Consider the following 27052-nt stretch of genomic DNA (forward strand, 5'->3'; position numbering starts at 1 on the left):
CTTCTTCTCTCTCTCTCCTCTTCTTTCCCTCTGAGGGTTTGTCTTATGATGAATGGGGCTGTCTGAACAAACCCTCACCAATTAGACCAAGAGAGAGAGAGAGAGAGGAGGGAGGGAGGGAGGGAGGGAGGGAGGGAGGGAGGGAGGGAGAGATAGAAAGACTGAAGTGAAGAGGGAGGATGGTAGAAAATGCGGTCTGTTGTGTTTACAGTAAAGGTCATGACTGTAAAATAAAGATCTACTAGAATAGTATATGTTGTGTTTACAGTAAAGGTCATGAGGACTGTAAAATAGAGATCTACTAGAATAGTGTCTGTTGTGTTTACAGTAAAGGTCATGAGGACTGTAAAATAAAGATCTACTAGAATAGTATATGTTGTGTTTACAGTAAAGGTCATGAGGACTGTAAAATAGAGATCTACTAGAATAGTGTCTGTTGTGTTTACAGTAAAGGTCATGAGGACTGTAAAATAAAGATCTACTAGAATAGTGTCTGTTGTGTTTACAGTAAAGGTCATGAGGACTGTAAAATAAAGATCTACTAGAATAGTGTCTGTTGTGTTTACAGTAAAGGTGATGACTGTAAAATAAAGATCTACTAGAATGTGGTATGTTGTGTTTACAGTAAAGTTAATGAGGACTGTAAAATAAAGATCTACTAGAATAGTGTCTGTTGTGTTTACAGTAAAGGTCATGAGGACTGTAAAATAAAGATCTACTAGAATAGTGTCTGTTGTGTTTACAGTAAAGGTCATGACTGTAAAATAAAGATCTACTAGAATGTGGTATGTTGTGTTTACAGTAAAGTTCAAGAGGACTGTAAAATAAAGATCTACTAGAATGTGGTATGTTGTGTTTACGGTAAAGTTCAGGAGGACTGTAAAATAAAGATCTACTAGAATGCGGTCTGTTCTGTTTACGGTAAAGGTCATGAGGACTAAGTAAAGGTTTGCTAGAATGCGGTCTGTTGTGTTTAGAGTAAAGGTTTGCTAGAATGCGGTCTGTTGTGTTTAGAGTAAAGGTTTGCTAGAATGCTGTGTTTACAGTAAAGTTCAGGAGGTCTGTAAAATAAAGATCTAGAATGCGGTCTGTTCTGTTTACGGTAAAGTTCATGAGGACTAAGTAAAGGTTTGCTAGAGTGCTGTGTTTATAGTAAAGGTCATGAGGACTAAGTAAAGGTTTGCTAGAATGCTGTGTTTATAGTAAAGGTCATGAGGACTAAGTAAAGGTTTGCTAGAATGCTGTGTTTGCGGTAAAGGTCATGAGGACTAAGTAAAGGTTTGCTAGAATGCTGTGTTTACGGTAAAGCTCTGTGTGTTTCAGCCTGGTCGTGATGCTAAGGTTTGTTAGAATGCTGTGTTTACGGTAAAGCTCTGTGTGTTTCAGCCTGGTCGTGATGCTAAGGTTTGCTAGAATGCTGTGTTTACGGTAAAGCTCTGTGTGTTTCAGCCTGGTCGTGATGCTAAGGTTTGCTAGAATGCTGTGTTTACGGTAAAGCTCTGTGTGTTTCAGCCTGGTCGTGATGCTAAGGTTTGCTAGAATGCTCTGTTTACGGTAAAGCTCTGTGTGTTTCAGCCTGGTCGTGATGCTAAGGTTTGCTAGAATGCTGTGTTTACGGTAAAGCTCTGTGTGTTTCAGCCTGGTCGTGATGCTAAGGTTTGCTAGAATGCTGTGTTTACGGTAAAGCTCTGTGTGTTTCAGCCTGGTCGTGATGCTAAGGTTTGCTAGAATGCTGTGTTTACGGTAAAGCTCTGTGTGTTTCAGCCTGGTCGTGATGCTAAGGTTTGCTAGAATGCTGTGTTTACGGTAAAGCTCTGTGTGTTTCAGCCTGGTCGTGATGCTAAGGTTTGCTAGAATGCTGTGTTTACGGTAAAGCTCTGTGTGTTTCAGCCTGGTCGTGATGCTAAGGTTTGCTAGAATGCTGTGTTTACGGTAAAGCTCTGTGTGTTTCAGCCTGGTCGTGATGCTAAGGTTTGCTAGAATGCTGTGTTTACGGTAAAGCTCTGTGTGTTTCAGCCTGGTCGTGATGCTAAGGTTTGCTAGAATGCTGTGTTTACGGTAAAGCTCTGTGTGTTTCAGCCTGGTCGTGATGCTAAGGTTTGCTAGAATGCTGTGTTTACGGTAAAGCTCTGTGTGTTTCAGCCTGGTCGTGATGCTAAGGTTTGCTAGAATGCTGTGTTTACGGTAAAGCTCTGTGTGTTTCAGCCTGGTCGTGATGCTAAGGTTTGCTAGAATGCTGTGTTTACGGTAAAGCTCTGTGTGTTTCAGCCTGGTCGTGATGCTAAGGTTTGCTAGAATGCTGTGTTTACGGTAAAGCTCTGTGTGTTTCAGCCTGGTCGTGATGCTAAGGTTTGCTAGAATGCTGTGTTTACGGTAAAGCTCTGTGTGTTTCAGCCTGGTCGTGATGCTAAGGTTTGCTAGAATGCTGTGTTTACGGTAAAGCTCTGTGTGTTTCAGCCTGGTCGTGATGCTAAGGTTTGCTAGAATGCTGTGTTTACGGTAAAGCTCTGTGTGTTTCAGCCTGGTCGTGATGCTAAGGTTTGCTAGAATGCTGAATGCTGTGTTTACGGTAAAGCTCTGTGTGTTTCAGCCTGGTCGTGATGCTAAGGTTTGCTAGAATGCTGTGTTTACGGTAAAGCTCTGTGTGTTTCAGCCTGGTCGTGATGCTAAGGTTTGCTAGAATGCTGTGTTTACGGTAAAGCTCTGTGTGTTTCAGCCTGGTCGTGATGCTAAGGTTTGCTAGAATGCTGTGTTTACGGTAAAGCTCTGTGTGTTTCAGCCTGGTCGTGATGCTAAGGTTTGCTAGAATGCTGTGTTTACGGTAAAGCTCTGTGTGTTTCAGCCTGGTCGTGATGCTAAGGTTTGCTAGAATGCTGTGTTTACGGTAAAGCTCTGTGTGTTTCAGCCTGGTCGTGATGCTAAGGTTTGCTAGAATGCTGTGTTTACGGTAAAGCTCTGTGTGTTTCAGCCTGGTCGTGATGCTAAGGTTTGCTAGAATGCTGTGTTTACGGTAAAGCTCTGTGTGTTTCAGCCTGGTCGTGATGCTAAGGTTTGCTAGAATGCTGTGTTTACGGTAAAGCTCTGTGTGTTTCAGCCTGGTCGTGATGCTAAGGTTTGCTAGAATGCTGTGTTTACGGTAAAGCTCTGTGTGTTTCAGCCTGGTCGTGATGCTAAGGTTTGCTAGAATGCTGTGTTTACGGTAAAGCTCTGTGTGTTTCAGCCTGGTCGTGATGCTAAGGTTTGCTAGAATGCTGTGTTTACGGTAAAGCTCTGTGTGTTTCAGCCTGGTCGTGATGCTAAGGTTTGCTAGAATGCTGTGTTTACGGTAAAGCTCTGTGTGTTTCAGCCTGGTCGTGATGCTAAGGTTTGCTAGAATGCTGTGTTTACGGTAAAGCTCTGTGTGTTTCAGCCTGGTCGTGATGCTAAGGTTTGCTAGAATGCTGTGTTTACGGTAAAGCTCTGTGTGTTTCAGCCTGGTCGTGATGCTAAGGTTTGCTAGAATGCTGTGTTTACGGTAAAGCTCTGTGTGTTTCAGCCTGGTCGTGATGCTAAGGTTTGCTAGAATGCTGTGTTTACGGTAAAGCTCTGTGTGTTTCAGCCTGGTCGTGATGCTAAGGTTTGCTAGAATGCTGTGTTTACGGTAAAGCTCTGTGTGTTTCAGCCTGGTCGTGATGCTAAGGTTTGCTAGAATGCTGTGTTTACGGTAAAGCTCTGTGTGTTTCAGCCTGGTCGTGATGCTAAGGTTTGCTAGAATGCTGTGTTTACGGTAAAGCTCTGTGTGTTTCAGCCTGGTCGTGATGCTAAGGTTTGCTAGAATGCTGTGTTTACGGTAAAGCTCTGTGTGTTTCAGCCTGGTCGTGATGCTAAGGTTTGCTAGAATGCTGTGTTTACGGTAAAGCTCTGTGTGTTTCAGCCTGGTCGTGATGCTAAGGTTTGCTAGAATGCTGTGTTTACGGTAAAGCTCTGTGTGTTTCAGCCTGGTCGTGATGCTAAGGTTTGCTAGAATGCTGTGTTTACGGTAAAGCTCTGTGTGTTTCAGCCTGGTCGTGATGCTAAGGTTTGCTAGAATGCTGTGTTTACGGTAAAGCTCTGTGTGTTTCAGCCTGGTCGTGATGCTAAGGTTTGCTAGAATGCTGTGTTTACGGTAAAGCTCTGTGTGTTTCAGCCTGGTCGTGATGCTAAGGTTTGCTAGAATGCTGTGTTTACGGTAAAGCTCTGTGTGTTTCAGCCTGGTCGTGATGCTAAGGTTTGCTAGAATGCTGTGTTTACGGTAAAGCTCTGTGTGTTTCAGCCTGGTCGTGATGCTAAGGTTTGCTAGAATGCTGTGTTTACGGTAAAGCTCTGTGTGTTTCAGCCTGGTCGTGATGCTAAGGTTTGCTAGAATGCTGTGTTTACGGTAAAGCTCTGTGTGTTTCAGCCTGGTCGTGATGCTAAGGTTTGCTAGAATGCTGTGTTTACGGTAAAGCTCTGTGTGTTTCAGCCTGGTCGTGATGCTAAGGTTTGCTAGAATGCTGTGTTTACGGTAAAGCTCTGTGTGTTTCAGCCTGGTCGTGATGCTAAGGTTTGCTAGAATGCTGTGTTTACGGTAAAGCTCTGTGTGTTTCAGCCTGGTCGTGATGCTAAGGTTTGCTAGAATGCTGTGTTTACGGTAAAGCTCTGTGTGTTTCAGCCTGGTCGTGATGCTAAGGTTTGCTAGAATGCTGTGTTTACGGTAAAGCTCTGTGTGTTTCAGCCTGGTCGTGATGCTAAGGTTTGCTAGAATGCTGTGTTTACGGTAAAGCTCTGTGTGTTTCAGCCTGGTCGTGATGCTAAGGTTTGCTAGAATGCTGTGTTTACGGTAAAGCTCTGTGTGTTTCAGCCTGGTCGTGATGCTAAGGTTTGCTAGAATGCTGTGTTTACGGTAAAGCTCTGTGTGTTTCAGCCTGGTCGTGATGCTAAGGGTGCTGCTCTTGCTCTGTTCACCGCTCGTCTCCACCGCTCTGACGTCACTACCCATAGGGCTGTGCTGCAGGCCATCATCTTTCAGCTGGACAAAGCCATCGAGAGGTAACCCCTCCCCCCTGCACTACATTATTCTCTCTTTTTATTTCTCTCTCTCTCTCCTTAATTAGTCCTATTCTCTCTCTCTCTCTCCTTAATTAGTCCTATTCTCTCTCTCTCTCTCTCCTTAATTAGTCCTATTCTCTCTCCTTAATTAGTCCTTTTCTCTCTCTCTCCTTAATTAGTCCTATTCTCTCTCTCTCCTTAATTAGTCCTATTCTCTCTCCTTAATTAGTCCTTTTCTCTCTCTCTCTCCTTAATTAGTCCTATTCTCTCTCTCTCCTTAATTAGTCCTATTCTCTCTCTCTCTCCTTAATTAGTCCTATTCTCTCTCTCTCCTTAATTAGTCCTATTCTCTCTCTCTTTCTCCTTAATTAGTCCTATTCTCTCTCTCTCCTTAATTAGTCCTATTCTCTCTCTCTCTTAATTAGTCCTATTCTATCTCTCTCCTTAATTAGTCCTATTCTCTCTCTCTCCCTAATTAGTCCTATTCTCTCTCTCTCTCCCTAATTAGTCCTATTCTCTCTCTCTCTCCCTAATTAGTCCTATTCTCTCTCTCTCCTTAATTAGTCCTATTCTCTCCCTCTCTCTCCTTAATTAGTCCTATTCTCTCCCTCTCCCTAATTAGTCATATTCTCTCTCTCTCCTTAATTAGTCCTATTCTCTCCCTCTCTCTCCTTAATTAGTCCTATTCTCTCCCTCTCTCTCACTAATTAGTCCTATTCTCTCTCTCTCCTTAATTAGTCCTATTCTCCCTCTCTCCTTAAGTAGTCCTATTCTCGCTCTCTCCTTAAGTAGTCATATTCTCTCTCTCTCCTTAATTAGTCATATTCTCTCTCTCTCCTTAATTAGTCATATTCTCTCTCTCTCCTTAATTAGTCATATTCTCTCTCTCTCCTTAATTAGTCATATTCTCTCTCTCTCCTTAATTAGTCATATTCTCTTCCTCTCTCTCCTTAATTAGTCCTATTCTCTCTCTCTCCTTAATTAGTCATATTCTCTCTCTCTCCTTAATTAGTCATATTCTCTCTCTCTCCTTAATTAGTCATATTCTCTTCCTCTCTCTCCTTAATTAGTCCTATTCTCTCTCTCTCCCTAATTAGTCATATTCTCTCTCTCTCCCTAATTAGTCATATTCTCTCTCTCTCTCCCTAATTAGTCCTATTCTCTCTCTCTCTCCCCCTAATTAGTCCTATTCTCTCTCTCTCCCCCTAATTAGTCCTATTCTCCCTCTCTCCTTAATTAGTCCTATTCTCTCTCTCTCTCCCCCTAATTAGTCCTATTCTCTCTCTCTCTCCCTAATTAGTCCTATTCTCTCTCTCTCTCCCTAATTAGTCCTATTCTCTCTCTCTCTCCTTAATTAGTCCTAATCTCTCCCTCTCTCTCCTTAATTAGTCCTATTCTTCTCTCTTCCTAATTAGTCCTATTCTCTCTCTCCCTAATTAGTCCTATTCTCTTCCTCTCTCTCCTTAATTAGTCCTATTTTCTTCCTCTCTCTCCTTAATTAGTCCTATTCTCTCTCTCTCTCTCTCTCCTTAATGAGTCCTATTTTCTTCCTCTCTCTCCTTAATTAGTCATTTTCTCTCTCTCCTTAATTAGTCCTATTCTATCTCTCTCTCCTTAATTAGTCATTTTCTCTCTCCTTAATTAGTCCTATTCTCTCTCTCTCTCTCCTTAATTAGTCTTCTCTCTCTATCTCCTTAATTATGCACCAATTTGTAAGTCGCTCTGGATAAGAGCGTCTGCTAAATGACTTAAATGTAAATGTAAATGTAAAATTAGTCCTATTCTCTCTCTATCTCCTTAATTAGTCCTATTCTCTCTCTCTCCTTAATTAGTCCTATTCTCTCTCCTTAATTAGTCCTATTCTCTCTCCTTAATTAGTCCTATTCTCTCTCCTTAATTAGTCCTATTCTCTCTCCTTAATTAGTCCTATTCTCTCTCCTTAATTAGTCCTATTCTCTCTCCTTAATTAGTCCTATTCTCTCTCTCTCTCTCTCTCTCTCTCTCCTTAATTAGTCCTATTCTCTCTCCTTAATTAGTCCTATTCTCTCTCCTTAATTAGTCCTATTCTCTCTCCTTAATTAGTCCTATTCTCTCTCTCCTATTCTCTCTCCTAATTAGTCCTATTCTCTCTCTCTCCTTAATTAGTCCTATTCTCTCTCTCTCCTAATTAGTCCTATTCTCTCTCTTAAATTAGTCCTATTCTCTCTCTCTTAATTAGTCCTATTCTCTCTCCTTAATTAGTCCTATTCTCTCTCCTTAATTAGTCCTATTCTCTCTCTTAATTAGTCCTATTCTCTCTCTAATTAGTCTCTCTTCTCTCTCTCTCTCCTCTTAGTCCTATTCTCTCTCTCTCTCCTTAATTAGTCCTATTCTCTCTCTCTCTAATTAGTCCTATTCTCTCTCCCTTAATTAGTCCTATTCTCTCTCTCTCCTCCTAATTAGTCCTATTCTCTCTCTCTCTCTTAATTAGTCCTATTCTCTCTCTCTCCTTAATTAGTCCTATTCTCTCTCCTTAATTAGTCCTATTCTCTCTCTCCTTAATCTCCTTAATTAGTCCTATTCTCTCTCTCTTAATTAGTCCTATTCTCTCTCCTTAATTAGTCCTATTCTCTCTCCTTAAATTAGTCCTATTCTCTCTCTCTCTCTCTCTCTAATTCTCTATTCTCTCTCTCTCTCCTTAATTAGTCCTATTCTCTCTCTCCTTAATTAGTCCTATTCTCTCTCTCTTAATTAGTCCTATTCTCTCTCTCTCTCCTTAATTAGTCCTATTCTCTCTCTCTCCTTAATTAGTCCTATTCTCTCTCTCTCCTTAATTAGTCCTATTCTCTCTCCTTAATTAGTCCTATTCTCTCTCCTTGATTAGTCCTATTCTCTCTCCTTAATTAGTCCTATTCTCTCTCCTTAATTAGTCCTATTCTCTCTCCTTAATTAGTCCTATTCTCTCTCCTTAATTAGTCCTATTCTCTCTCCTTAATTAGTCCTATTCTCTCTCCTTAATTAGTCCTATTCTCTCTCTCTCTCTCTCTCTCTCTCTCTCTCTCTCTCTCTCTCTCCTTAATTAGTCCTATTCTCTCTCCTTAATTAGTCCTATTCTCTCTCTCTCCTTAATTAGTCATATTCTCTTCCTCTCTCTCCTTAATTAGTCCTATTCTCTACCACCCATCCTAAATGTATGTCACATTCTGTAAGTCTCTTTCTCCTAAAAGTCCTATTCTGCTAAATGGCATATATTATTATTATTATTATATTATTATTAGTCCTATTCTTTCTCTCTTCCTATTTAGTCCTATTCTCTCTCTCTATCTCCTTAATTAGTCTTATTCTCTACCTCTCTCCTTAATTAGTCCTTCTCTCTTTGTCTCCTTCACCTCTCAATCCTTTAATGTACATAACAGAGAACTCACCTCCCCCTCTCTCTCTCCCTCCCTTCCTCTCTCCCTCCCTTCCTCTCTCCAGTGTTGACACCCAGAGAGATGGTTTAATATTCATCTATGACATGACCAACTCCAGCTATGGGAACTTTGACTATGAGCTCTGTGTCAAGATCCTCGACCTCCTCAAGGTAACATACCCCATTGTGTCCCAAATGACTCCCTGTTAGATGACTCCCTGTCCCAAATGACTCCCTGTGATCCCTGTCCCAAATGACTCCCTGTGAGATGACTCCCTGTCCCAAATGACTCCCTGTGATCCCTGTCCCAAATGACTCCCTGTGACTCCCTGTCCCAAATGACTCCCTGTGACTCCCTGTGACTTCCTGTCCCAAATGACTCCCTGTTGATCCCTGTCCCAAATGGCACCCTGTCCCAAATGACTCCCTGTGACTCCCTGTCCCAAATGGCACCCTGTCCCAAATGACTCCCTGTGACTCCCTGTCCCAAATGACTCCCTGTCCCAAATGACTCCCTGGGACTCCCTGTCCCAAATGATGCCCTGTCCCAAATGACTCCCTGTCCCAAATGACTCCCTGTGAACCCCTGTCCCAAATGACTCCCTGTGACTCCCTGTCCCAAATGACTCCCTGTGACTTCCTGTCCCAAATGACTCCCTGTGACTCCCTGTCCCAAATGACTCCCTGTGACTCCCTGTCCTGAATAACTCCCTGTGACAAATGACTCCCTGTCCCAAATGACTCCCTGTGACTCCCTGTCCCAAATGACTCCCTGTCCCAAATGTCACCCTGTCCCAAATGACTCCCTGTGACTTCCTGTCCCAAATGACTCCATGTGACTCCCTGTCCCAAATGACTCCCTGTGACTCCCTGTCCTGAATAACTCCCTGTGACAAATGACTCCCTGTCCCAAATGACTCCCTGTGACTCCCTGTCCCAAATGACTCCCTGTGACCCCCTGTCCCAAATGACTCCCTGTGACTTCCTGTCCCAAATGACTCCCTGTGACTCCCTGTCCCAAATGACTCCCTGTGACTCCCTGTCCTGAATAACTCCCTGTGACAAATGACTCCCTGTCCCAAATGACTCCCTGTGACTTCCTGTCCCAAATGACTCCCTGTGACTCCCTGTCCCAAATGATTCTCTGTCCCAACAATGCAGAGATAAAGTGAGAAAATGTACAAATAGAATAACAATAATGACGCTAAAAACAGTGTTTACCAGAACCCAGTCAATGGGCCGTGTTACCAGTACTGGTCAATGGGCCGTGTTACCAGTACTGGTCAATGGGCCGTGTTACCAGTACTGGTCAATGGGCCGTGTTCCCAGAACCCGGTCAATGGGCCGTGTTACCAGAACCCGGTCAATGGGCCGTGTTACCAGTACTGGTCAATGGGCCGTGTTACCAGTACTGGTCAATGGGCCGTGTTACCAGAACCCGGTCAATGGGCCGTGTTACCAGAACCCGGTCAATGGGCCGTGTTACCAGTACTGGTCAATGGGCCGTGTTACCAGTACTGGTCAATGGGCCGTGTTACCAGTACTGGTCAATGGGTCGTGTTACCAGTACTGGTCAATGGGCCGTGTTACCAGTACTGGTCAATGGGCCGTGTTACCAGTACTGGTCAATGGGCCGTGTTACCAGTACTGGTCAATGGGTCGTGTTACCAGTACTGGTCAATGGGCCGTGTTACCAGTACTGGTCAATGGGTCGTGTTACCAGTACTGGTCAATGGGCCGTGTTACCAGTACTGGTCAATGGGCCGTGTTACCAGTACTGGTCAATGGGCCGTGTTACCAGTACTGGTCAATGGGCTTAATTACCAGAACCCGGTCAATGGGCTCTGTTACCAGAACCCTTCAATGGGCCGTGTTACCAGTACTGGTCAATGGGCCTGTTACCAGTACTGGTCAATGGGCCGTATTACCAGTACTGGTCAATGGGTCGTGTTACCAGTACTGGTCAATGGGCCGTGTTACCAGTACTGGTCAATGGGCCCTTACCAGTACTGGTCAATGGGCTCGTGTTACCAGTACTGGTCAATGGGTCTTAATTAGTACCAGTACTGGTCAATGGGCTATGTTACCAGTACTGGTCAATGGGTCTGTTACCAGTACTGGTCAATGGGCCGTGTTACCAGTACTGGTCAATGGGCCTATGTTACCAGTACTGGTCAATGGGCCGTGTTACCAGTACTGGTCAATGGGCTTACTCCGGTCAATGGGCCTATTCAGAACCTCAATGGGCTGTTTAGTACTGGTCAATGGGCTCTGTTACCAGTACTGGTCAATGGGCTTATTTACCAGTACTGGTCAATGGGTCCTTACCAGTACTGGTCAATGGGCTCTGTCTACTAGAACCCTTAATTGTCCTCAATGCATCATACCTTATATTACTTTGGGTCATATGGTCCCGGTCCATATTAGTAGTGCACTATATAGGGAATAGGGCTCTGGTCTATAGTAGTACCACTATATAGGGAATAGGGTTCTGGTCTAAAGTAGTACCACTATATAGGGAATAGGGCTCTGGTCTATAGTAGTACCACTATATAGGGAATAGGGCTCTGGTCTATAGTAGTACCACTATATAGGGAATAGGGCTCTGGTCTATAGTAGTACCACTATATAGGGAATAGGGCTCTGGTCTATAGTAGTACCACTATATAGGGAATAGGGCTCTGGTCTATAGTAGTACCACTATATAGGGAATAGGGCTCTGGTCACTAGTAGTACCACTATATAGGGAATAGGGCTCTGGTCTATAGTAGTACCACTATATAGGGAATAGGGCTCTGGTCTATAGTAGTTCACTATATAGGGAATAGGGCTCTGGTCACTAGTAGTTCACTATATAGGGAATAGGGCTCTGGTCTATAGTAGTACCACTATAGAGGGAATAGGGCTCTGGTCTATAGTAGTGTACTATATAGGGAATAGGGCTCTGGTCTATAGTAGTACCACTATATAGGGAATAGGGCTCTGGTCTATAGTAGTACCACTATATAGGGAATAGGGCTCTGGTCTATAGTAGTACCACTATATAGGGAATAGGGCTCTGGTCTATAGTAGTACCACTATATAGGGAATAGGGCTCTGGTCTATAGTAGTACCACTATATAGGGAATAGGGCTCTGGTCTATAGTAGTACCACTATATAGGGAATAGGGCTCTGGTCTATAGTAGTACCACTATAGAGGGAATAGGGCTCTGGTCTATAGTAGTACCACTATAGAGGGAATAGGGCTCTGGTCTATAGTAGTTCACTATATAGGGAATAGGGCTCTGGTCACTAGTAGTTCACTATATAGGGAATAGGGCTCTGGTCTATAGTAGTACCACTATAGAGGGAATAGGGCTCTGGTCTATAGTAGTGTACTATATAGGGAATAGGGCTCTGGTCTATAGTAGTACCACTATATAGGGAATAGGGCTCTGGTCTATAGTAGTACCACTATATAGGGAATAGGGCTCTGGTCTATAGTAGTACCACTATATAGGGAATAGGGCTCTGGTCTATAGTAGTACCACTATATAGGGAATAGGGCTCTGGTCTATAGTAGTACCACTATATAGGGAATAGGGCTCTGGTCTATAGTAGTACCACTATAGAGGGAATAGGGCTCTGGTCTATAGTAGTACCACTATAGAGGGAATAGGGCTCTGGTCTATAGTAGTACCACTATATAGGGAATAGGGCTCTGGTCTATAGTAGTTCACTATATAGGGAATAGGGCTCTGGTCACTAGTAGTTCACTATATAGGGAATAGGGCTCTGGTCTATAGTAGTACCACTATAGAGGGAATAGGGCTCTGGTCTATAGTAGTGTACTATATAGGGAATAGGGCTCTGGTCTATAGTAGTACCACTATATAGGGAATAGGGCTCTGGTCTATAGTAGTACCACTATATAGGGAATAGGGCTCTGGTCTATAGTAGTACCACTATATAGGGAATAGGGCTCTGGTCTATAGTAGTACCACTATATAGGGAATAGGGCTCTGGTCTATAGTAGTACTCTGGTCACTATATAGGGAATAGGGCTCTGGTCTATAGTAGTACCACTATATAGGGAATAGGGCTCTGGTCTATAGTAGTACCACTATATAGGGAATAGGGCTCTGGTCTATAGTAGTACCACTATATCGGGACTAGGGCTCTGGTCTATAGTAGTACCACTATATAGGGAATAGGGCTCTGGTCTATAGTAGTACCACTATATAGGGAATAGGGCTCTGGTCTATAGTAGTACCACTATATAGGGAATAGGGCTCTGGTCTATAGTAGTACCACTATATAGGGACTAGGGCTCTGGTCTATAGTAGTACCACTATATAGGGAATAGGGCTCTGGTCACTAGTAGTACCACTATATAGGGAATAGGGCTCTGGTCTATAGTAGTACCACTATATAGGGAATAGGGCTCTGGTCTATAGTAGTACCACTATATAGGGAATAGGGCTCTGGTCTATAGTAGTACCACTATATAGGGAATAGGGCTCTGGTCTATAGTAGTACCACTATATAGGGAATAGGGCTCTGGTCACTAGTAGTACCACTATATAGGGAATAGGGCTCTGGTCTATAGTAGTACCACTATATAGGGAATAGGGCTCTGGTCTATAGTAGTTCACTATATAGGGAATAGGGCTCTGGTCTATAGTAGTACCACTATATAGGGAATAGGGCTCTGGTCTATAGTAGTACCACTATATAGGGAATAGGGCTCTGGTCTATAGTAGTTCACTATATAGGGAATAGGGCTCTGGTCTATAGTAGTACCACTATATAGGGAATAGGGCTCTGGTCTATAGTAGTACCACTATATAGGGAATAGGGCTCTGGTCTATAGTAGTACCACTATATAGGGAATAGGGCTCTGGTCTATAGTAGTACCACTATATCGGGACTATAGGGCTCTGGTCTATAGTAGTACCACTATATAGGGAATAGGGCTCTGGTCTATAGTAGTACCACTATATAGGGAATAGGGCTCTGGTCTATAGTAGTACCACTATATAGGGAATAGGGCTCTGGTCTATAGTAGTACCACTATATAGGGAATAGGGCTCTGGTCTATAGTAGTACCACTATATAGGGAATAGGGCTCTGGTCACTAGTAGTACCACTATATAGGGAATAGGGCTCTGGTCTATAGTAGTACCACTATATAGGGAATAGGGCTCTGGTCTATAGTAGTACCACTATATAGGGAATAGGGCTCTGGTCTATAGTAGTACCACTATATAGGGAATAGGGCTCTGGTCTATAGTAGTACCACTATATAGGGAATAGGGCTCTGGTCTATAGTAGTACCACTATATAGGGAATAGGGCTCTGGTCTATAGTAGTACCACTATATAGGGAATAGGGCTCTGGTCTATAGTAGTACCACTATATAGGGAATAGGGCTCTGGTCTATAGTAGTACCACTATATAGGGAATAGGGCTCTGGTCTATAGTAGTACCACTATATAGGAATAGGGCTCTGGTCTATAGTAGTACCACTATATAGGGAATAGGGCTCTGGTCACTAGTAGTACCACTATATAGGGAATAGGGCTCTGGTCTATAGTAGTACCACTATATAGGGAATAGGGCTCTGGTCTATAGTAGTTCACTATATAGGGAATAGGGCTCTGGTCTATAGTAGTACCACTATATAGGGAATAGGGCTCTGGTCTATAGTAGTACCACTATATAGGGAATAGGGCTCTGGTCTATAGTAGTTCACTATATAGGGAATAGGGCTCTGGTCTATAGTAGTACCACTATATAGGGAATAGGGCTCTGGTCTATAGTAGTACCACTATATAGGGAATAGGGCTCTGGTCTATAGTAGTACCACTATATAGGGAATAGGGCTCTGGTCTATAGTAGTACCACTATATCGGGACTAGGGCTCTGGTCTATAGTAGTACCACTATATAGGGAATAGGGCTCTGGTCTATAGTAGTACCACTATATAGGGAATAGGGCTCTGGTCTATAGTAGTACCACTATATAGGGAATAGGGCTCTGGTCTATAGTAGTACCACTATATAGGGACTAGGGCTCTGGTCTATAGTAGTACCACTATATAGGGAATAGGGCTCTGGTCACTAGTAGTACCACTATATAGGGAATAGGGCTCTGGTCTATAGTAGTACCACTATATAGGGAATAGGGCTCTGGTCTATAGTAGTACCACTATATAGGGAATAGGGCTCTGGTCTATAGTAGTACCACTATATAGGGAATAGGGCTCTGGTCTATAGTAGTACCACTATATAGGGAATAGGGCTCTGGTCTATAGTAGTACCACTATATAGGGAATAGGGCTCTGGTCTATAGTAGTACCACTATATAGGGAATAGGGCTCTGGTCTATAGTAGTACCACTATATAGGGAATAGGGCTCTGGTCTATAGTAGTACCACTATATAGGGAATAGGGCTCTGGTCTATAGTAGTACCACTATATAGGGAATAGGGCTCTGGTCTATAGTAGTACCACTATATAGGGAATAGGGCTCTGGTCACTAGTAGTACCACTATATAGGGAATAGGGCTCTGGTCTATAGTAGTACCACTATATAGGGAATAGGGCTCTGGTCTATAGTAGTTCACTATATAGGGAATAGGGCTCTGGTCTATAGTAGTACCACTATATAGGGAATAGGGCTCTGGTCTATAGTAGTACCACTATATAGGGAATAGGGCTCTGGTCTATAGTAGTACCACTATATAGGGAATAGGGCTCTGGTCACTAGTAGTTCACTATATAGGGAATAGGGCTCTGGTCTATAGTAGTACCACTATATAGGGAATAGGGCTCTGGTCTATAGTAGTACCACTATATAGGGAATAGGGCTCTGGTCTATAGTAGTACCACTATATAGGGAATAGGGCTCTGGTCTATAGTAGTACCACTATATAGGGAATAGGGCTCTGGTCTATAGTAGTTCACTATATAGGGAATAGGGCTCTGGTCTATAGTAGTTCTTCCTCTCCTCTTCATCATCATCTCTCTCCTTCTATTTCTTTTGTCTTTTTCCATTCACTCGTTGTGTGTGTGTGTGTGTGTGTGTGTGTGTGTGTGTGTGTGTGTGTGTGTGTGTGTGTGTGTGTGTGTGTGTGTGTGTGTGTGTGTGTGTGTGTGTGTGTGTGTGTGTGTGTGTGTGTGTGTGTGTGTGTGTGTGTGTGTGTGTGTCTTCTAGGGTGCGTTCCCAGCACGTCTGAAGTGTGTGTTCATCGTGTCGTCTCCTCTCTGGTTCAGAGCTCCCTTCGCCGTCCTCAGACTCTTCGTACGTGAGAAGCTGAGAGAGAGGGTACGACCGTGTGTGTGTGTGTTTTGAGATGGTCACTGTGTTGGTGCGATACCATGTCTCTCAGCTGTGTGTGCCTAACAGTCTATCTCTCTCTCCCTCCCCAGGTGTGTACAGTGAAGGCCCACGAGCTGTCCAATTACATCCCGGTCTCTTCTCTTCCGGAACACCTGGACGGAACCTCCCGGTACAGCCACGTTGCCTGGATACAGTCCTGCGTCAACACACACACCGCCCCAGGCGACGCGCGCACACACCCGCACGACACACACGACTGCGTGGGCAGCCTGTTGCTCTCGTACAGCCTGGAGCCTCACAACGCTAACGCCGCCACTACGTTAGCCGCTACGCAAACCTCCATAGACTCCCACTCAGATTCGCCGCTGCTGTTAGCCTCCGAGCTAGCGTTAGCGGCTACGGCTAACTCCAACTGCTACGACGACAGTAATGCTAACTGTGGTACAGTGAACGGCAGGACTCGAGGCCGGGCCCAGAACAGCCCCCAGAGCTCTGGACCACAGAGGAATCGCCAACATTGGAACGGTTCTGCCCGTAGCTACGGGGTCAAGGCAGGGTTGGGGGTTAATACCGTTGTTGGGGTTGTTAGCGGCGCTAGCCCCAATGCTAACAGCGCGAATGGTCGCCAGCCCCCTCCCCAGTCGGACACGCCCCCGGACACACCCGTCCATCACAAAGTAGTAGGAATTACGACGAGTGGTGGGTCAGAAACCCTCGTCGGCGGAACAGCGAACGAGGAAGAGCGGGAAGGAGAGGAGGAAGAGGATGAGGTAGATGGGGTGCCTCCTCTCCCTCAGAAGTCTCTCCCACGCCACCCTCCGTCCCAGTGCCCCTCACTCTGCGGCGCGTCTCAGCCGGACGAGGACCCTTGTCCCCAGGAAGAGGTGTCCGTACACATGCCTGATGGGGTGGGGATGAACGTGTTGGAGCTGGTGGAGCATGTGAAGAAGAGGAAGAAGAAAGGAATCTACCAGGAGTACGAAGAGATACGCAAGGAGCCTCCTACTGGTAGCTTTGACTACAGCAAGTTAGTCTCTCTCTCTGTCTCTCTCTCTCTCTGTCTGTCTCTCTCTCTCTCTCTCTGTCTCCCCCTCTCTCTCTGTCTCCCCCTCTCTCTCTGTCTCCCCCTCTCTCTCTGTCTCCCCCTCTCTCTCTGTCTCCCCCTCTCTCTCTGTCTCCCCCTCTCTCTCTGTCTCCCCCTCTCTCTCTGTCTCCCCCTCTCTCTCTGTCTCCCCCTCTCTCTCTGTCTCCCCCTCTCTCTCTGTCTCCCCCTCTCTCTCTGTCTCCCCCTCTGTCTCCCTCTCTCTCTCTGTCTCCCCATCTCTCTCTGTCTCCCCCTCTCTCTCTCTGTCTCCCCCTCTCTCTCTCTGTCTCCCCCTCTCTCCCTGTCTCCCCCTCTCTCTCTGTCTCCCCCTCTCTCTCTGTCTCCCTCTCTCTCTCTGTCTCCCCCTCTCTCTCTCTGTCTCACTCTCTCTCTCTGTCTCTGTCTCCCCTTCTCTCTGTGTCTCTCTCGGTGTCTCTCTCTCTCCCTCCCTCTCTCGGTTTCTCTCTCTCTCCCTCCCTCTCTCGGTGTCTCTCTCTCTCCCTCCCTCTCTCGGTGTCTCTCTCTCTCTATTTCTCTCTTTTTAATGCCAGTTAATAGTCTAATCTCTTTCTCTCTCCCTCCTTTTCACTTCCTTCCTTCCTTACTCTCTGTGTAGAATGCTGTCCAATCAGATCAAGAACAGGTACAGTGATGTCCTCTGTCTGGACCAATCACGTGTCAGACTCTGCCAGCTCTGTGATGATGAGGACGAGGTATGTTTCAGGATAATTATTTATGTCTAAAATCAGAAATGGTGTGTTAACTCCCGATGGAGGAGAGTCACCCCCTCTATACCACATTCAGAAAGTATTCAAACCTCTTGTTACGTTACAACCTTATTCTAAAATGGACATTGTTTTTTTTTCACCATCATCAATCTACAATCTACAATACCCCATAATGACATCACAATACCCCATAGTGACATCACAATGCCCCATAATGACATCACAACACCCCATAATGACATCACAATACCCCATAATGACATCACAATACCCCATAATGACTGTTTTTTTAAAAACATTTTGGCAAATAAAATAACGGAAATATCACATTTATGTAACTATTCAGACCCTTTTACTCAGTACTTTTGTTGAAGCACCTTTGGCAGTGACCCTAGAGTTTTTATTTTGAACCTTTTTAACTATTTTTAACCTATTTTACTAGGCAAGTCAGTTAAGAACAGTTAGGAACAGTGGGGTTAACTGGCCTAGGAACAGTGGGGTTAACTGGTCTAGGAACAGTGGGTTAACTGGTCTAGGAACAGTGGGTTAACTGGTCTAGGAACAGTGGGTTAACTGGTCTAGGAACAGTGGGTTAACTGGTCTAGGAACAGTGGGGTTAACTGGTCTAGGAACAGTGGGTTAACTGGTCTAGGAACAGTGGGTTAACTGGTCTAGGAACAGTGGGTTAACTGGTCTAGGAACAGTGGGGTTAACTGGTCTAGGAACAGTGGGGTTAACTGGTCTAGGAACAGTGGGTTAACTGGTCTAGGGACAGTGGGTTAACTGGTCTAGGAACTAGGAACAGTGGGTTAACTGGTCTAGGAACTAGGAACAGTGGGTTAACTGGTCTAGGAACAGTGGGTTAACTGGCCTAGGAACAGTGGGTTAACTGGTCTAGGAACAGTGGGTTAACTGGTCTAGGAACAGTGGGGTTAACTGGTCTAGGAACAGTGGGTTAACTGGTCTAGGAACAGTGGGTTAACTGGTCTAGGAACAGTGGGTTAACTGGTCTAGGAACAGTGGGTTAACTGGTCTAGGAACAGTGGGGTTAACTGGTCTAGGAACAGTGGGTTAACTGGTCTAGGAACAGTGGGTTAACTGGTCTAGGAACTAGGAACAGTGGGTTAACTGGTCTAGGAACAGTGGGTTAACTGGTCTAGGAACAGTGGGTTAACTGGTCTAGGAACAGTGGGTTAACTGGTCTAGGAACAGTGGGTTAACTGGTCTAGGAACAGTGGGGTTAACTGGTCTAGGAACAGTGGGGTTAACTGGTCTAGGAACAGTGGGTTAACTGGTCTAGGAACTGGTCTAGGAACAGTGGGTTAACTTAAACAGTGGGTTAACTGGTCTAGGAACAGTGGGTTAACTGGTCTAGGAACAGTGGGTTAACTGGTCTAGGAACAGTGGGGTTAACTGGTCTAGGAACAGTGGGTTAACTGGTCTAGGAACAGTGGGTTAACTGGTCTAGGAACAGTGGGGTTAACTGGTCTAGGAACAGTGGGGTTAACTGGTCTAGGAACAGTGGGTTAACTGGTCTAGGAACAGTGGGTTAACTGGTCTAGGAACAGTGGGTTAACTGGTCTAGGAACAGTGGGTTAACTGGTCTAGGAACAGTGGGGTTAACTGGTCTAGGAACATTATTTTACCTTTATTTTACTAGGCAAGTCAGTTAAGAACAAATTCTTGTTTTCAATGACGGCCTAGGAACAGTGGGATAACTACCTTGTTCAGGGGCAGAACGACAGATTTGTACCTTGTCAGCTTGGGGATTCGAACTTGCAACCTTTCGGCTACCCTAATTCGATGTAGTAACCTTTCAATTACTAGTCCAACACTCTAACCTGCCGCCCCGCCTTCTTGACACTAAAAGCTTGGCACACCTGTATTTGGGGAGTTTCTCCCATTCTTCTCTGCAGATCCTCTCAAGCTCTGTCAGGTTGGATGGGGAGCGTCGCTGTACAGCTATTTAGGTATTTATTATATTTAGCTATTTTCAGGTCTCTCCACTGATGCTGAATCGGGTTCAAGTTCGGCCTCTGGCTGGACCACTCAAGGACATTCAGAGAGTTTTCCCGAAGCCACTCCTGCATTGTCACGACTGTGTGGTTTGGGTCGTTGTCCTGTTGGAAGGTGAACCTTCGTCCCAGTCTGAGGTCCTGAGCGCTCCGAAGCAGGTTTTCATCAAGGATCTCTGTACTTCGCTCCGTTCGTCTTTCCCTCGATCCTGACTAGTCTCCCAGTCCCTGCTGCTGAGAAACATCCTCACAGCATGATGCTGCAACAACCATGCTTCACCGTAAGGATGGTGCCAGGTTTTCTCTAGACGTGACGCTTGGCATTCAGGCCAAAGAGTTCAATCTTGTTTTCATCAGACCAGAGAATCTTGTTTCTCATGGTCTGAGAGTCTTTAGGTGTCTTTTGACAAACTCCAAGCAGCCTGTCATGGGCCTTTTACTGAGGAGTGGCTTCCGTCTGGCCTCTCTACCATAAAGGACTGGTTGGTGGAATGCTGCAGAGATGGTTGTCCTTCTGGAAAATTCTCCCATCTCCACAGAGGAACTTGGAGCTCCGTCAGAGTGACCATCAGGTTCTTGGTCACCTCCCTGACCATGGTCCTTCTCTCCTGATTGGTCAGTTTGGCCGTGGCGGGTCTATGAAGAGTCTTGGTGTGTTCTTGAGGATCTTTAATGCTGCAGAAATGTTTTGGTACCCGTCTCCTGATCTGTGCCTCGACACAATCCTGTCTCAGAGCTCTACGGACAATTCCTTCAACCTCACGGCTTGGTTTTTGATCTGACACGCACTGTCAACTGTTGGACTTTATATAGACAGGTGTGTGCCTTTCCATATCGTGTCAAATCAATTGAATTTACCACAGGTGGACTCCAATCAAGTTGTAGAAAAATCTCAAGGATGATGAATGGAAACAGGATGCACCTGAGCTTTGTTTCGACTTGAAAACTAATGTGTGTGTGTGTGTGTGTGTGTGTGTGTGTGTGTGTGTGTGTGTGTGTGTGTGTGTGTGTGTGTGTGTGTGTGTGTGTGTGTGTGTGTGTGTGTGTGTGTGTGTGTGTGTGTGTGTGTGTGTGTGTGTGTGTGTGTGTGTGTGTGTGTGTGTGTGTGTGTGTTCCAAGACGTCAGACTACATCAATGCTAGTCTTATGGACGGCTACAAGAGGAGCAACGCTTATATCGCAACTCAGGGTGAGTTGGGGAACATAGTTGGATAGGTCTGGATAGTTGTATAGGTCTGGATAGGTCTGGATAGGTCTGGATAGGTTTGGATAGTTCTATAGGTCTGGATAGTTGGATAGGGCTGGATAGTTGGATAGGTCTGGATAGGTCTGGATAGGTCTGGATAGGTCTGGATAGGTTTGGATAGGTTGGATAGTTGGATAGGTCTGGATAGGTCTGGATAGTTGGATAGGTCTGGATAGGTCTGGATAGTTGGATAGGTCTGGATAGTTGGATAGGTCTGGATAGTTGGATAGGTCTGGATAGTTGGATTGGATAGGGTCTGGATAGGTCTGGATAGGGATAGGTCTGGATAGTTGGATAGGTCTGGATAGTTGGATAGGTCTGGATAGGTCTGGATAGTTGGATAGGTCTGGATAGGTCTGGATAGGTCTGGATAGGTCTGGATAGGTCTGGATAGGTCTGGATAGGTCTGGATAGTTGGATAGGTCTGGATAGGTCTGGATAGGTCTGGATATAGGTCTGGATAGGTCTGGATAGGGATCTGGATAGTTGGATAGGTGGATAGGTCTGGATAGGGATAGGTCTGGATAGGTCTGGATAGTCTGGATAGGTCTGGATAGTCTGGATAGGTCTGGATAGGTCTGGATAGGTCTGGATAGATAGGTCTGGATAGTTGGATAGGTCTGGATAGGTCTGGATCTGGATAGTTGGATAGGTCTGGATAGGTCTGGATAGGTCTGGATAGGTCTGGATAGGTTGGATAGGTCTGGATAGTTGGATAGGTCTGGATAGGTTTGGATAGGTCTGGATAGTTGGATAGGTCTGGATAGGTTGGATAGGTTGGATAGGTCTGGATAGTTGGATAGGTCTGGATAGTTGGATAGGTCTGGATAGGTCTGGATTTGGTGAGTTGGAGTTGGATAGGTCTGGATAGTTGGATAGGTCTGGATAGGTCTGGATAGTTGGATAGTTGGATAGGTTGGATAGGGCTGGATAGGTTGGATAGTTGGATAGGGCTGGATAGTTGGATAGGGCTGGATAGTTGGATAGTTGGATACTGGGTCTGGATAGTTGGATAGGGCTGGATAGGGCTGGATAGTTGGATAGGGCTGGATAGTTGGATAGGGCTGGATAGGGCTGGGATAGATAGTTGGATAGGGCTGGATAGGGCTGGATAGAGTTGGAAAGTTGTGGATTGACTTATGGTTGAGTTATAGTTTCACTGTTGTGGTTGTGTTGTGATTGAGTTGTGGTTTGACAGCTTTGGTTGAGTTGTGGTTGTTTTATGGTTGTGTTGTCGTTGCCAGGTCCTCTGCCGAAGACGTTTGGTGATTTCTGGCGCATGGTGTGGGAGCAGATGGTGCTGATAGTTGTCATGACTACCAGGTAACCCACCAACACTGACAGAGTTCTAATGCACCAACACTGACAGACTGGGTTCAACCTCACCAACACTGACAGACTGGGTTCAACCTCACCAACACTGACAGACTGGGTTCAACCTCACCAACACTGACAGACTGGGTTCAACCTCACCAACACTGACAGACTGGGTTCAACCTCACCAACACTGACAGACTGGGTTCAACCTCACCAACACTGGGTTCAACCTCACAGACTGGGTTCAACCTCACCAACACTGACAGACTGGGTTCAACCTCACCAACACTGACAGACTGGGTTCAACCTCACCGACAGACTGGGTTCAACCTCACCAACAGACTGGGTTCAACCTCACCAACAGACTGGGTTCAACCTCACCAACAGACTGGGTTCAACCTCACCAACAGACTGGGTTCAACCTCACCAACAGACTGGGTTCAACCTCACCAACACTGACAGACTGGGTTCAACCTCACCAACACTGACAGACTGGGTTCAACCTCACCAACACTGACAGACTGGGTTCAACCTCACCAACACTGACAGACTGGGTTCAACCTCACCAACACTGACAGACTGGGTTCAACCTCACCAACACTGACAGACTGGGTTCAACCTCACCAACACTGACAGACTGGGTTCAACCTCACCAACACTGACAGACTGGGTTCAACCTCACCAACACTGACAGACTGGGTTCAACCTCACCAACACTGACAGACTGGGTTCAACCTCACCAACAGACTGGGTTCAACCTCACCAACACTGACAGACTGGGTTCAACCTCACCAACACTGACAGACTGGGTTCAACCTCACCAACACTGACAGACTGGGTTCAACCTCACCAACACTGACAGACTGGGTTCAACCTCACCGACAGACTGGGTTCAACCTCACCAACACTGAACAGACACTGGGACTTTCAACCTCACTAAGACACTGACAGACTGGGTTCAACCTCACTGACAGACTGGGTTCAACAACACTGACAGACTGTTCAACCTCACTAACACTGACAGACTGGGTTCAACCTCACCAAAACTGACAGACTGGGTTCAACCTCACCAACACTGACAGACTGGGTTCAACCTCACCAACACTGACAGACTGGGTTCAACCTCACCGACACTGACAGACTGGGTTCAACCTCACCGACACTGACAGACTGGGTTCAACCTCACCGACACTGACAGACTGGGTTCAACCTCACCGACACTGACAGACTGGGTTCAACCACCGACACCGACAGACTGGGTTCAACCACCAACACTGACAGACTGGGTTCAACCTCACCAACACTGACAGACTGGGTTCAACCTCACCGACAGACTGGGTTCAACCTCACCGACAGACTGGGTTCAACCTCACCGACACTGACAGACTGGGTTCAACCTCACCGACACTGACAGACTGGGTTCAACCTCACCGACACTGACAGACTGGGTTCAACCTCACCAACACTGTTGGGTTCAACCTCACCGACACAGACTGGGTTCAACAGACTGACAGACTGGGTTCAACCTCACCGACACTGACAGACTGGGTTCAACCTCACCGACACTGACAGACTGGGTTCAACCTCACCGACACTGACAGACTGGGTTCAACCTCACCGACAGACTGGGTTCAACCTCACCAGACAACTGACAGACTGGGTTCAACCTCACCAGACACTGACAGACTGGGTTCAACCTCACCAGACTGACAGACTGGGTTCAACCTCACTGACAGACTGGGTTCAACCTCACCGACACTGACAGACTGGGTTCAACCTCACCGACACTGACAGACTGGGTTCAACCTCACCGACACTGACAGACTGGGTTCAACCTCACCTGGGTTCACTGACAGACTGGGTTCAACCTCACCAACACTGACAGACTGGGTTCAACCTCACCAGACACTCACCGACACTGACAGACTGGGTTCAACCTCACCAACAGACTGGGTTCAACCTCACTGGGACAGACTGGGTTCAACCTCACCACACTGACAGACTGGGTTCAACCTCACTGACAGACTGGGTTCAACCTCACACTGACAGACTGGGTTCAACCTCACCACACTGACAGACTGGGTTCAACCTCACCGACAGACTGGGTTCAACCTCACTGACAGACTGGGTTCAACCTCACCGACAGACAACCTCACTGACAGACTGGGTTCAACCTCACACTGACAGACTGGGTTCAACCTCACTGACAGACTGGGTTCAACCTCACTGACAGACTGGGTTCAACCTCACCACACTGGGTTCAACCACCGACAGACTGGGTTCAACCTCACCAACACTGACAGACTGGGTTCAACCTCACCAACACTGACAGACTGGGTTCAACCTCACCAACACTGACAGACTGGGTTCAACCTCACCACACTGACAGACTGGGTTCAACCTCACACTGACAGACTGGGTTCAACCTCACTGACTGGGTTCAACCTCACCGACACTGACAGACTGGGTTCAACCTCACTGACAGACTGGGTTCAACCTCACTGACAGACTGGGTTCAACACCGACAGACTGGGTTCAACCTCACCGACACTGACAGACTGGGTTCAACCTCACACTGACAGACTGGGTTCAACCTCACCGACACTGACAGACTGGGTTCAACCTCACTGACAGACACTGACAGACTGGGTTCAACTCACCGACACTGACAGACTGGGTTCAACCTCACTGACAGACTGGGTTCAACCTCACCGACACTGACAGACTGGGTTCAACCTCACTGACAGACTGGGTTCAACCTCACTGACAGACTGGGTTCAACCTCACCAGACTGGGTTCAACCTCACTGACAGACTGGGTTCAACCTCACCGACACTGACAGACTGGGTTCAACCTCACCGACAACCTCACTGACAGACTGGGTTCAACCTCACTGACACTGACAGACTGGGTTCAACCTCACTGACAGACTGGGTTCACACTGACAGACTGGGTTCAACCTCACTGACAGACTGGGTTCAACCTCACCAACACTAACAGACTGGGTTCAACCTCACTGACAGACTGGGTTCAACCTCACTGACAGACTGGGTTCAACCTCACTGACAGACTGGGTTCAACCTCACTGACAGACTGGGTTCAACCTCACTGACAGACTGGGTTCAACCTCACTGACAGACTGGGTTCAACCTCACTGACAGACTGGGTTCAACCTCACTGGCAGACTGGGACTTCAACCTCACTGGACAGACTGGGTTCAACCTCACTGGCAGACTGGGTTCAACCTCACTGGCAGACTGGGTTCAACCTCACTGGCAGACTGGGTTCAACCTCACTGGCAGACTGGGTTCAACCTCACCAACACTGGCAGACTGGGTTCAACCTCACCAACACCGGCAGACTGGGTTCAACCTCACCAACACCGGCAGACTGACAGACTGGGTTCAACCTCACCGACTGGGTTCAACCTCACTGACAGACTGGGTTCAACCTCACCACACTGGGTTCAGACTGGGTTCAACCTCACCGACACTGACAGACAGACTGGGTTCAACCTCACCGACACTGACAGACTGGGTTCAACCTCACACTGACAGACTGGGTTCAACCTCACCGACACTGACAGACTGGGTTCAACCTCACCGACAGACTGGGTTCAACCTCACCGACACTGACAGACTGGGTTCAACCTCACAGACTGGGTTCAACCTCACCGACACTGACAGACTGGGTTCAACCTCACCGACACTGACAGACTGGGTTCACTGACAGACTGGGTTCAACCTCACCGACACTGACAGACTGGGTTCAACCTCACCGACAGACTGGGTTCAACCTCACCGACACTGACAGACTGGGTTCAACCTCACCGACACTGACAGACTGGGTTCACACTGACAGACTGGGTTCAACCTCACCAGACACTCACCACTGACAGACTGGGTTCAACCTCACCGACACTGACAGACTGGGTTCAACCTCACCGACACTGACAGACTGGGTTCAACCTCACCGACACTGACAACCTCACCGACTGGGACTTTCAACCTCACCGACACTGACAGACTGGGTTCAACCTCACCGACAGACTGGGTTCAACCTCACCGACACTGACAGACTGGGTTCAACCTCACCGACAGACTGGGTTCAACCTCACCGACAGACTGGGTTCAACCTCACCGACAGACTGGGTTCAACCTCACCGACAGACTGGGTTCAACCTCACCGACAGACTGGGTTCAACCTCACCGACACTGACAGACTGGGTTCAACCTCACCGACACTGACAGACTGGGTTCAACCTCACCAACCTCACTGACAGACTGGGTTCAACCTCACCAACACTGACAGACTGGGTTCAACCTCACCGACACTGACAGACTGGGTTCAACCTCACTGACAGACTGGGTTCAACCTCACTGACAGACTGGGTTCAACCTCACCACTGACAGACTGGGTTCAACCTCACCGACAGACTGGGTTCAACCTCACCGACAGACTGGGTTCAACCTCACTGACAGACTGGGTTCAACCTCACCGACAGACTGGGTTCAACCTCACTGACAGACAACCTCACTGACAGACTGGGTTCAACCTCACCGACTGACAGACTGGGTTCAACCTCACTGACAGACTGGGTTCAACCTCACCAACACTGACAGACTGGGTTCAACCTCACCAACACTGACAGACTGGGTTCAACCTCACTGACAGACTGGGTTCAACCTCACCAACACTGACAGACTGGGTTCAACCTCACCAACAGACTGGGTTCAACTGACAGACTGGGTTCAACCTCACTGACAGACTGGGTTCAACCTCACTGACAGACTGGGTTCAACCTCACTGACAGACTGGGTTCAACCTCACTGACAGACTGGGTTCAACCTCACTGACAGACTGGGTTCAACCTCACTGGCAGACTGGGTTCAACCTCACTG

The 27052-nt window shown here is 46.5% G+C and overlaps 1 protein-coding gene across 2 annotated transcripts in view; it reads left to right on the forward strand.

Moving 5' to 3' along the window:
• The window catches only part of ptpn9b (protein tyrosine phosphatase non-receptor type 9b), a 43197-nt gene extending 21036 nt beyond the window's left edge, over positions 1 to 22161 (forward strand). Inside the window, exons 4-10 of one of the 2 annotated variants that reach the window (XM_046335790.1) lie at positions 4922 to 5046; positions 8503 to 8608; positions 15636 to 15746; positions 15851 to 16788; positions 17462 to 17558; positions 20708 to 20777; positions 22079 to 22161. In XM_046335790.1, coding sequence (XP_046191746.1) covers positions 4922 to 5046; positions 8503 to 8608; positions 15636 to 15746; positions 15851 to 16788; positions 17462 to 17558; positions 20708 to 20777; positions 22079 to 22161 — 1530 coding nt within the window. The remainder of the gene's footprint in view (positions 1 to 4921; positions 5047 to 8502; positions 8609 to 15635; positions 15747 to 15850; positions 16789 to 17461; positions 17559 to 20707; positions 20778 to 22078) is intronic. The other variant, XM_046335791.1, reaches the window with a different exon arrangement.
• Positions 22162 to 27052: the final 4891 nt, after the last annotated feature.

This window comes from Oncorhynchus gorbuscha, unplaced genomic scaffold, assembly GCF_021184085.1.
Source record: "Oncorhynchus gorbuscha isolate QuinsamMale2020 ecotype Even-year unplaced genomic scaffold, OgorEven_v1.0 Un_scaffold_854, whole genome shotgun sequence".
NCBI lineage: Eukaryota > Metazoa > Chordata > Actinopteri > Salmoniformes > Salmonidae > Oncorhynchus > Oncorhynchus gorbuscha.